This window comes from Podarcis gaigeae (genome assembly GCF_964106915.1).
Source record: "Podarcis gaigeae genome assembly, chromosome: 16".
Taxonomy (NCBI): Eukaryota; Metazoa; Chordata; class Lepidosauria; order Squamata; family Lacertidae; genus Podarcis; species Podarcis gaigeae.
Window position 1 is genome coordinate 26,237,129 of NC_139693.1, and position 12,253 is coordinate 26,249,381.

Here is a 12,253-nt window from a genome sequence, read left to right on the forward strand (position 1 = left end):
GATAATTTTCTTTGAAAAGCCTCAAAAACATTTTTGTGCAGCTGGAATGTGATAATGCCTCTTGCTTGCATGGATGAAGAACAAAGGTGTGTGAGAGTGTCTTTAGAATTTTTCATTCTGTAAAAAGATAAGAATTGCATCCATTGCTCCACCCACTTTTGCCTCTGGCCCTGCCCACCACTGGCATGTGGCCCCCAGAAGATTACCCAGAAAGCAATGTGCTCCTCAAGCAATGTACCCAGAAAGCAATGTACCCTGACCTAAAACCTTCTGCAGCCAATGTCATGAATATAGTTTGAATCCATTTTGGGTTTCACCCCAAGAATTTGTGGACAGAGGGTGTCTTATGAATGGAGCTCCCCCCCACACACACCTTGTTGGGCCAGGCCACTGCTATTGGGAGAAGAGCCATATTTTTGGCCCAGTGGTTTGGGGAGCGCCATGGAGTTGGCAAAACTGACTCATTCTATCTCAGCGGCTCATTTGGGAGCTGCAGGAAGAATCTATTTATAATCAGGCCTTTCAGGTTCGATGCTTAAAAAGAAGAAGAAGGACAGCTTCCGGTCCCACCTGCCTTAATGGAGGCAGCCCCCATGACAGCGGGGGATTGTTGGTGAAAAAAATGAGGATGACAGAGGGTAAATCATCCTTGCAAATTCCCTCCAGGGACAGGAGGAATGGGCTTCACTCACAGTTCATCTCGATACCTGGCTCTCACTATGGCATGGAATGTGGGATGCAGGGAGACGCTGAGTGCAAAAACACTTCGCCTGGTGAAAACCCTCCCATGCCACCATTAAGAAGCAGAGGTTCTCCATTTAACTGGAATTTTAATTGGTTTTAAAGTACCAGCACATGATGGAAAAGGGTTGCAACAACATGCTACTGAATATATCAGCTACATGTATCAAAGTTTTGAATTGAGATAAGATTTTCTTCAGCATAAGAGTCAGTTGGGGAGAGGGAAGCTCACAGTTTGTTTATTCTAGGCTTCTTTTTTATATTTATGATTCGGCAACCCTTTCCGGAATATAAGATAAAAAGATATTTACAAGTGAGGAAGGAACGTTGGAGTAATATTGATATTAACAAGCAAAAATGAAAACTGTGTGATCTGAAATGAATAAAGGAGGGGGAGGGGAAGCTCAAGTATGACTGTGTTGGAAAGACAGAGTAATTCCCCTCAACTGTGTTTAAAAACAACAGACAAGGAAAAAGAGATTGAGAGTTGTGGCAGAATGTAATCTAAGATAAAGTTTAATTGGGCCATAAATCTCTTGCTGGGAGGAAAGCAATTTTGGGGCTGTGATAAGTACGCTGCAGAGATTCTGGGAGTTGGAAAGGAGTATTAAATCTTCAGTGCGTTCGAAAACTGCCCACCTTTTTCTAGGATGAGGGAAGATCTGCAACATGTTTTACTAGTGAGACAGAATGGTTTCTAGCAGACTGTCGCCTGTTCCAAAACACCGAAGCAAGGGACAGAGAGATAAGATCTCTGAGAAACTTTGAGATTCATTTCCGCCCCAAGCCATGATGGGAGAAAACAGCAGCTGGGAAATGAAAGAGACAACACCATATATGGACACTAGGAATCTCCATGGATATAACAGTTTTCACATAAGGTAAAGGTAAAGGTACCCCTGCCCGTACGGGCCAGTCTTGACAGACTCTGGGGTTGTGCGCCCATCTCACTCAAGAGGCCAGGGGCCAGCGCTGTCCGGAGACACTTCCAGGTCACGTGGCCAGCGTGACAAAGCTGCATCTGGTGAGCCAGAGCTGCACACGGAAACGCCGTTTACCTTCCCGCTGGTAAGCGGTCCCTATTTATCTACTTGCACCCGGAGGTGCTTTCGAACTGCTAGGTTGGCAGGCGCTGGGACCGAGCAGCGGGAGCGCACCCCGCCGCAGGGATTCGAACTGCCGACCTTTCGATCGGCAAGTCCTAGGCGCTGAGGCTTTAACCCACAGCGCCACCTGCGTCCAGGGCAGAATAAAGATAATAGTTTGAGTTCCTCACTTAAAGTTTTATAAATTTATATATTGTAACATCACGAATGGAAATCATTAATTATGTAGCTGTTGACTAAGGGATTATTATTATAACTGAAATGTAACTGACATTAATTAAGATTATGGAATGCAGTGATATAAGATCAGAAATGCACCCAAACCATCGTGTGGGGAGCCACTTTAACGAAAATGTACTAATTGGAAGTTGATTGGCACTTTGATAATTGTATAATTTGGGAATTAATTGTTATTGTTATAATTTGGCTATTATTGGGGGTATATTGGAAAACGAAATTATACAGAAGAACAAGGAGTGCCTTCAACTCCAGAAGAGTTGCTTTGCATCCAAAAATAATAAGAAGGTGGAATATTCAGCCCCTTCACCATACTGGATGGGCAAACATACAGCCAACTCAGTGTCAGTTCCCACCCATTCCACCCTGGCAATATGAGGAATAATAATTCTGGCTTAATTTACTGGGGCCTGACTAGCCTTTGGGCCTCTATATGTTGCTACACTACAACTCCCATCATCCCTGACCATTGGCTGCACTGGCTGGGGCTGATGGGAGTTGAAGTCCAAAAAAATTATTGGAGGGCCACCCCTCTTGTAAAGGAGCACAGCCAGATAACACATGTGAAGTCCTTTGAACATTTGAAAGCCCTGTACAAATGCTAAGTAATGTTAGTTTGTTTTCGATCAAAGATCAAACAAAAGAGCAAGGCATCTGCATGTATTCTTGTAACAGGAACTTCTGTCCTTGAATCCTTTGCGCATAAAATGATTGTCTATTTGAGGAAGCAACTATTTAGCTATGATCTCACAGTGCTTGTGTTCCTCTGGGCCAGGGGTCTGCAACCTTTAAGACAAAAAGAGCCACTTGGACCCATTTCCGAAGGAAAAAAAACCTGGGAGCCGCAAAACTCGTCATTATAAAAATAACTTTTTTGTCACTTTTTATTATTATTTCTTTGTTTGACCCCTCAGAATTACTCCTCCTCATAGAAATAAACGTTAAATTAACAAGTTACCTTTTTGTGTGTGTGTGTTCTTCACTCCCCTTCAAAACAGTGACCAGCGTACATGCCCCCTTTCAATGCAGTGACCAGCTTACAATGTAGCGGGCGGGCGGGCAGGTGACGTCGGGACGGTGTGTGACTAACGCACGCACGGCCCCCATGCGACGTCACAGCCAGTATAGCGCCCACCACAGTGGGGAGTGTTGGGGCGCACAATGCGCCTCCTCCCCTCGCTAGTATCCGCCCCGGAGCCGCAGCAAAGGTGTAAAAGAGCCACATGCGGCTCCGGAGCCGCGGGTTGCAGACCCCTGCTCTGGGCAATCTGCTCCCTTGTCCCCTCCATCCTTCTTCTCTAATACCTCCTAGATTCAGAAGCAAGAACAGGAGGAGGCTATCTCAGCATCTGGCCATCAGCACACTTTATGACAGCAGATTCCTTAAATTAATTAAGCATTGTGTGAAGGAGGGCTCCCTTTTGTTACTTGGGAACATCTTGCCAGTCAGCTGGATGACTCATCCGAGCAGGACCCACTAAAGGTTTTTATTTTCTTTTTTAGATGCCCTGAGCAAATTATAATCTTTCCTCCCTCCTATCTTATCTTATCCTATGCTAATGAGCAGGATGATAGCAGCTGATCAAGAGTTGCCTGAGATGTGATTGTCACAATTCCATTTATGATATCCCTTGCTTCTTCACCTCCTCTTTGAATTGCATCAGTGTGCCAGGTGGCAAGTGGAGATGAGGCCAGGAAAACTCTTCTCAGTCCAGTCCCCTGGAATTCTGGGTTTCACCCACAAGCTGTCATCATGATGCCCCAGGGTACCACCTCTAAAGGTACAGGCAGTGCTTGTCTGCAGGGTATTTTCCAGACAGCAGAGTCAGGCCCCAGAAATCTTGGCACACAGGCAGCTCCCTTATTTACTTGAGTGCTATGTAATGTTCATAGGAATATATTGCCTACTGAAGGAATGCAGGAGGAGATCCTGATCGGTTTTCTCTTCACTCTTCACACCAGCAACTCTAAGAGCACTTCCAGGCTTGTTTATTGGGCACTCATCCTGATTGGTTTGCAGGTAAAATAGGCTAGCCTGACTACATAATGACCATTCATTCTGATTTGTTTGCAGAGGGATTAGGGGGTCACATCCACACCCTAGATTTTATGCACAAGGCTTCCCTAAAATAATATTGGGAACTGTAGTTTACTCTTCCTGGAGTCGCAGTTACCAGCGCCCTTGACAAACTACAGTTTCCATGATTCTTTAGTGGGGGGAGCCATGCGTTTTACATGTATGGTGTGTGATTGCATCAAAAAAAGTGTTACTCCATACTTTCCAGGGTATTTTCTCATCACTCTCTTTGGCACAAAAAGGGATGTTTTTACTAAGAAAGCAGGTTTGTTGTGCAAGGGCTCCCAACAAACTGATTTGTCCAGTATGGTGGCAGTCTGGGAGTACCCTGAGCTAGTTGAACCATGCTCTGATTTTGTGTAAGGCAGCCGCCTGTGGCATCACTATGATGTTCCTTTCATTCCTCTTTGGTTGGCAGGTGCAGGAAAAAAATCCCCAAAGATGGTGTCTTGTCTATTTGCCCCACTCAGTTACCCAAACTCCACTGTCTCACTTTGCCTCATGATATGACAGTCTCAGAAAATGCCTCAATATGAAACCCATAAGCAGGACCTGAGTGCAATTGCAGCATTCTCTCTCCCTGTGATTCCCAGAATCTGATATTCAGAGGTGTTCACTGATGGTGGAAGTAGAACCTAGCCATTGATAGCCTTCTCCTCCTCCATGAGTGTGTCTAATCCTTAAAGCCAGTCATGTTGGTGGCCATCACTACATTTGCTTTTTCATTCCTCTCTTTGGGGGTCTAGAGGTGAGGGGAGGATTTGCAGCCTACCCAATTTGCGCTTCTTAAACCCATACAAGAACCCCCCAAAATAATGATGCATACCAAACTGCAGGTGTCTGGGGCAAATGGAGATAAAACTGCATCTACCCATGAAAACAACTTTCAAATGCATTAAGTGAGAGAATGGACAGATTTGTCCATTCCACTCATGGATGCATTGAGGTTCATGCCAACAGTTCCTCTGCGTTGAGCAAACAGGACTCTTGTGTTGAGCGACCTGCACATTTCGGCTGAGGATTGAATCCCCAGTCAGGGCCACCACCATAACCTGGAGCCTGAAGGAGCTTCTGAACCCTATCGGAGACTCAGGAAGGATTTGCTTCCTGCCATTCCAGCCTTGCTCCTTTTTTTCCTCTGTCACTGGGGGAAAATCCCTTTTGACAGCCCAGGCAGAGAACTTCTAATTCCTGTCTACAGCTCATTTTTTCACTTGAATCCCTCAGCTAATGCTTGATGGATTCAACCTAAATTATTTCCGTTCCATGGCTTTGCAAAAGCCGTGTGCGCGTGTGTGTGCATGCATGCAAGGGTCAGGCAGCCGGGAGGAGGGAGGTCTTGTTTGCATGACATTCTCTGATAATCTCCCCTCTCCAAGGGAATTGCACTCTGTGCCTTGTCTCCAGAGCTCCTTGTTGATGACAGTCCCCCTTTCTTTCTCCTGCCTTGGGGTCCCAGGACTTCTCAGGATCACTCCATCAGCTTGGACAGCTTTAAAAGAGGATTTGACTAATTCATGGAAGAGGAGGCTATCAACAGCTAGTAGCCACAGTGACTATGTTCTGCCTCTGCTATCAGAGCCAGTAAATGGCTCTGAAAACCAGCTGATGGAAGTGAAAGCCACAGGGCTGGGGGGGGGGGATGTTGTGCACAAATTCTGCTTGCCAGTTTCCCACAGGCATCTGGTTGACCACTGGATTAGATGGGCCACTGGCCTGATCCAGCAAGCTTATATTTTGTTCTCATTTTGAACACAGAGGCTACTTGTGCTGCTCTCTGCATGTCAGGTGTTGCACTTTGGATGGTTTGCCCCAGAAAATGGCTAGGAAGCCAGATATATCAATGCCCTGAGCATTGGTGGCTGGTGCTTATAGGGTTTGGTGGTGAGGAAGTCAGGGAGACTGACAGCAGGCAGAGCCATAACTGGTGGCAGGCAGAGACAACTAATTCTGGTGTTGCCCCATCCTAGCCCTCCTCCCTACTGAGTTCAACAAGGGCAACACTGATAAAAAGAAGGAAGCTGTACCCCCTGAACTGGTTGTTAGAAGGCAGGCAGGTCTAGGCTAGTTGAGGGCAGTCTGAGGCTGGTGTGGAGCAATGCTGCTTTAACCCTAATGGAGCAGCCTGCACTGGCTGAGCTAGGCCTCCCAGCAGTCATGTATGGTGACTTTCTTTAAAGGTTGATTAGCCACATTTGTGGGGCATGCTGGCACAACCTTCTTTACCAATCTGGTGCCCTCCAGGTATGTTGGGCTACAATTCCCACTAGCTCTAGCCTCCTAACTGGGGTTAATGAGAGTTGTGGTTCAACACATCTAGAGAGTACCAGGCTGGGGAGAATTGGTCCAGGAACAGCTCTTTGTCATTAGATCCCAATGGAGCCTTCAGGTTCAGAGGAGTGGACCTGGGAAGCAGATGTGTACCTAGGCTCCCTTGCGCCCTTAGCAAAGAACTGTGTCAGCACCTCCGAAGCAGGAGAGACCATGGACCAGAAAATCAAAAAGTTTGCTTTTTGTTTTGCTCTCTGCCAGTGACTCTCTTCGCAGCCATCAGGGTTGGGTCTGCTTTGTTCTGCTTCCCCTCCTCCTCCTCCATTGGTTCATCTTTCTGCCCTTTTGCCTTCCTCCTTCCCTGCTTCCACTGCAGAGTTTTCCGAACTGTGTGTCGTGACACGTTAGTGTGTTGGCTGCAGTACGTAGGTGTGTTGTGCAAACACCCCCTGCACTCCTCCCAGGGCTGGAAAGGGGTTAATTTAACCTCCGGTTTGCTAGTAAAACTGAATTACTGTGTCGCAAAATGATGCATGTCTAAAAAGTGTGTTACTAACAAGAAAAGTTTGGAAAGCTCTGCTCCACTGACTGTTTTCCCTTCTACCTCCTTCCTCCCTCCCTTCCCTTTTCTTCTTCCATCAACTCTCATGCTACCTCTAAGCCCCACTTTTTCTAGAAAAAGAGGTGCAGGAACTTCTTGACCTTTTCTTTGGGGAGCACCTAGCCTAAGTTATTGAGCTTCTCTTCTGGTGCTGCTGCCCTCCACCACACCAATCATGCCAACAATCAGATTCTTCCACTGAGGCAACCATAGGAGCCTGTGTCTCACCCAGCTGCCCAGAGGAGCAGCCCAGGGAGCATGCAGGTGGGCTTCTAGTCACTCCAAGCCAGAGTGGAGAGACACAATTGTTGTGGCACCCCCCCCACCTGGGCCTATGCTCTTGGTGAGGGCCAACCTGGACAATCCCTAGGTATGCCCCTGCTGGGGAGTCTCACTATTGTGGATGAACAAAGACATAGATGCTCCGCCTGCATGTTTTCCCAGATTGTTACCTCCACTGCTAAGAAGTGCCGACTTGGGGCTCCTCCACACTTCCCTTTGTCATATGATTTCTAGGTGTGGGTCCCAGAGGTTTTTCTTTTGTCCTGCCACTTTCCCCTGGAAAACCCACAATTTACTGCTGAAACAGAACAAACATCAATGCACAAAAAAACTGATTGATGAGTCCTCAGATGAACTCTTGGTCTGACCTAGCAGGGCTTTCCTTATGTTCCTGTCCTTTGGGGGGCATCTTTGATGTCACAAGCACCCTTAAAAACCTGTTGGGTTCCTCACACTCTCGGGGCTAGTTGCAGGATCACATACCTCATCTTTAGTCAGATAATATTGGCTGTGTCTGTCTTCCTGCTTTTGCTCAGAAACAGGAAAACAATTCTGACACTCAGCCTCAAACCCTGCCACCGATGCCAAAGTTTAATCCATTTAATAGCTGGAAGGATTTCTCTCCCTCTCATGCGTAAGACATTTATTAACATTCTGTTTTAATTGTCTTAGATTTCAGTGATATCCGGAAAGGGGTGTCTTATATAACCTCCTTACGCACACTCAGCTTGTCAGATCTGAAGTGCTCAGGAATGGTTTTTGAGTTTGTGCATCTTGGCTTGCTCTTTCGCATAAAGCCATGAAAAGTGTGCAAGTGTTAAGTGCTTGAGCCTGTTTCAATTTGTATTTAAAGGCCAAATCCCTTCCTCTGATGCAGAGTCTGATTTTGGTCATCTCATTTGCATTGCAAATGCAACTATAGCTCACTGAGGAACAGAAGATTGCCCCAGTTTCCATGCTGTCTAGTGGTTTTGCATACCATCCCCAAGGGTGCCTCTGGCTGTGACTAAGCATGGAGGGACCATCAGTCCATGCAGCAGAATCAGAGCCCAATGAAATGTGGAGTTTTGTGAACTGGAGCCCATCCACAACAAAGGGGGGATTATTTTTTTCGGAATATGGTAAAGGTAAAGGGACCCCTGACTATTAGGTCCAGTTGTGGCCGACTCTGGGGTTGCGGCACTCATCTCACTTTATTGGCTGAGGGAGCCGGTGTACAGCTTCTGGGTCATGTGGCCAGCATGACTAAGCCGCTTTTGGCAAACCAGAGCAGTGCACAGGAATGCCGTTTACCTTCCCGCCAGAGCAGTACCTATTTATCTACTTGGACTGACGGGCGTGCTTTCGAACTGCTAGGTTGGCAGGAGCAGGGGCTGAGCAACAGGAGCTCACCCTGTCGTGGGGATTCGAACCACCGACCTTCTGATCAGCAAGTTCTAGGCTCTGTGGTTTAACTCATAGCGCCATCCACGTACTCCTTTATAAAATACTCAAATAAATACTCTGATGACTGGCACCACAGGCTTAAGGCAAAATATGATGTATTAATATTCTGCTCTGGGGAGGGGGAGATGGGTAGAACTGGGTGAAATTTAATGTTTTGTTTGTATTTTGTTGGAAAACAATAAAATGTTTTATTTAAAAAATACAGCCCAGGGGCAGCTAACATAGTGCCCTCCAGATGTTAAGAAAATCAGAAGAGCCTGCTGGATCAGACCATAAGGACCCATCTAGTCCAGCATCCTGTTCTCACAGTAGCTACCCAGATGCTTGCAAGCATGACCCAAACACAAGAGCATTTTCTCTTCCAGCAACTGGTATTCAGAAGCATTTACTGCCTCCGATGGTAGAGGCAGAGCATAGCCATTGTGGCTGGTAGCCCTTGAGAGCCTTCTCCTCCGTGAATTCTTCCAATCCTCTTTTAAAGCCATCCAAGCTGGTGCCTGTCACTGCCCCCCGTAGGAGCGAGTTGCTAGACTTCATCTCCCATCAGCCTCAGCCAGCAATGCTCGCAGACTGAGACAACGGGAGTTGTAATCCAACAGCATCAGGAGGGCACCATGTTGCTTACCTCTGAGACAGCAGAGCAGCGCCTGGTCGTCAGGCTGAGCAGGCACACAAGTCACTCACCTGGTTTCTTCCCCACTATGTTCAAATGTGTCGTATTTCTATTTAAATAGAGCAACTGGGTTGTATCCAAATGTTAGTCGTACTCAGAGTAGACCCCTTGGAATGAATCGACCTGAGTAGGTCAAGCCCACAACACAACCCTTTATTTCTCAATGTGCCACAGGCACTTTTTATGCAAACTGGTCTCTTTTTTTCTGTAATGCATAACAGGCCTTACTAATTACTAATGCTGTCACTGGCTCTTGGCCATAGACCAAGATGATATCCCTTCTTTTAAACTGCATGGCTTCTTCCAGAAGGATCCTGTGAATTGTGGTTTATTAAAGGTGCTGGGAACAGTAGCTCCAAGAAAGGTAAACTACAGTTCCTAGGATTCTTTGGGGGAAGCCATGTAATTAAAAGTATGTTGTGGGGAGTCCGGTTTCATCGTCTCCCGAGACAGGTGTGCTTTGCGGAGGCTCCATGGTAAATGCAGCTGCTTGAGGGGTTCTGGGGGGGACGCAGTGGCTACGCGACCCCCTCAAAGGTTCTGGGGGTGACCCAGGGCTGAAAGGTATCTGGCAGCGTCAGTGGCAGACCTATATTTTGGGGAGCTCTGAAACTTGAACTGATGTGGGGGCCCTTTCGTATCCAGCAATCCTATGCCTTTAGGGAAATATACATGCCCGGTGCCTTTTTTAAAGCAATTTTTAAAAAAGCAATGTGGACTAAAGTCTCTTCTGGGGTCCCTCCTGGATTAGGAGCCCTGAAGCTTAAACTTCATTAGTTTCATGGTAGATCTGCCCCAGATCAGAATTGTAAAGTTGGAAGGGACCCTTTCCTCTAGTCCAACCACCTGCAATGCAGGAATCACAGCTAAAAAATCCCTGACAGATGGCTATGCAGGGGAAAATCTCCAGGGAGGGAAGGAGAGTCAACCACTTTCCAAGGGAGTCCATTCCATTGTTCAACAGCTATTGCTGTCAAAAAGCTCTTCCTAAGGTTTAGTCAGAATCGCCTTTCTTCTAACTCAAATCCATTGGTTCAGGTAGACTGCCCTAAGCTCTGATCCTCACAATGTCTCCAGCCAACCTTCCCCACTGGCTGGGTACAGTGAGCCCTTGGCTGCTCTCAGGCACTCTACCAGTGTAAATCACAATTTGTGTGGGGATTAAAGCCAGCACACACACAAAAGCTCCCAAGTCTTCTTTGCTGTTGGGATTATTCTCCTGTGAAGCGAAGCCTGATGTGCTGGGCAGCAGCAAATAACTCTCCAGCTGTAAATGGGCTGCACTGCAGCCTCCTCCCTGCCCCTCATTATTGCTCAGTGGGAGAGCATTTCTGTGCATGCAGAAGGTTTGGGGTTCAATCCTGGGCATCTCCAATGAAAAGGATTTCAGGTGGAGTGGGAAGGGGAGTTAAGAAAGACCTCAGAATTTGCTTCAGAGAGCATCTGCCAGAATGAAAAACAAATATATACATACTGAACTAGATGAGCAAATCCAACCTGGTATAAGGCTACATCCAAGGCAGAGCTTGCCCAGCTAAATTCATCTTTGACACCCCTTCTTCCCCCCTGCCAAATATTAATAGGTCCAGTACTGACTGTGTACTTTGTGGCTCCACAGATGTATCACTGGACACTGGCTGTCATTTCCTCGCAACTCTACTTCCATTTATTTAAGGAGAACAGGTTTTTAGCACTTAGATGACAAAGAGTTCCATGATGAAACACTGTGGCAAAAACGGTCAGGTAAGGTGCACACTGTATTATTAATACAAACCTGCTCATCTTGCACATCGGTTGATAACAGGTTGCAGTGTCCAGCTTTTCACAGGCACAGAATCCTGTTACTGTTGTTGCTACAGTAAAAGTGTTCCTTCCTAATAGGGCTCCTCTGCATTTCTGTGAGTGCAGCTTCTGCGATCATTCCATCATTCAGATGCGAAAAGTAGGCCTGATATAAAATGGTATCTCTCATGCTCCACCAATGCAGGAACAAAACGAGGCCTAGAAAATGTTTCAGACTTTACTTAAAAGTACAATGACATATCTAGCAACAAACAAAAAGAAGTAGAAAAATATGAAAGGATTGCATCAACTATTTGGTAGGCATTATAATATAACTATATCACTCTTGAAGTCCTCCTCTGGAGGCTCTGAGCCCTCTCTCACTCTACCTCCATGGTCATGAGTTGATCAATGTAGTCACCTTTTTGTCCTTTGAAATGTACCCACAGCTGAAGGAGGAAGTTAGAAAAGTGACATTCTTTCTCACTTCCTCTTTCATCTCTATGAAATTTTCAAGGTGCTGATTAATTCTACTGGATCTGACTTACCGAGATCCTTTGGAAAACTGAAGTGTGTGAGTGTGTGCCCAAAAGTCTTTCTGTCTTTCTGTGGGAGGGTTCTTATCTGTGTGTGTGTGTGTGTGAGAGAGAGAGAGAGAGAGAGAGAGAGAGAAAGAGAGAGAGAGAGAGAGAGAGAGAGAGAGAGAGAGAGAGAAGGGGGTGGCACCCACAACACTCACTCAAAAATCTAAATCTGCCCATCAGCCAAAAAAGTTTGGCAACCCCTGTATTATGTCATCTCAAATAAATATTTTGGATCTTGTGGAGAATGTGCTTGGTTAAAGACAGCATTCGGTAAACACTTTCCAGTTCTGTCTAAACACAGAATTGTAGAACTGGAAGGGACTTTCCTCAATTGACTCTTAATAGCTTTGCCATAAGTGCCTATTTGTACAATTTCCCTTCCCATTCCGTTAGGACAGGAATTTGAGCTTTCCTCCAGTGTTCCAATATCTAGCTAGCATAACACATTCTTGC

General features: G+C 46.3%; 1 protein-coding gene across 2 annotated transcripts in view; it reads left to right on the forward strand.

Moving 5' to 3' along the window:
• Positions 1–12,253, forward strand: part of CABP1 (calcium binding protein 1) — a 73,080-nt gene that overhangs the window by 16,934 nt on the left and 43,893 nt on the right. The window contains exon 3 of one of the 2 annotated variants that reach the window (XM_083717506.1): positions 11,053–11,177. In XM_083717506.1, the coding sequence (XP_083573632.1) occupies positions 11,133–11,177 (45 nt within the window). In that variant the 5' untranslated portion in view covers positions 11,053–11,132. Of the gene's footprint in view, positions 1–11,052; positions 11,178–12,253 lie in introns of those variants that run through there. The other variant, XM_083717504.1, reaches the window with a different exon arrangement.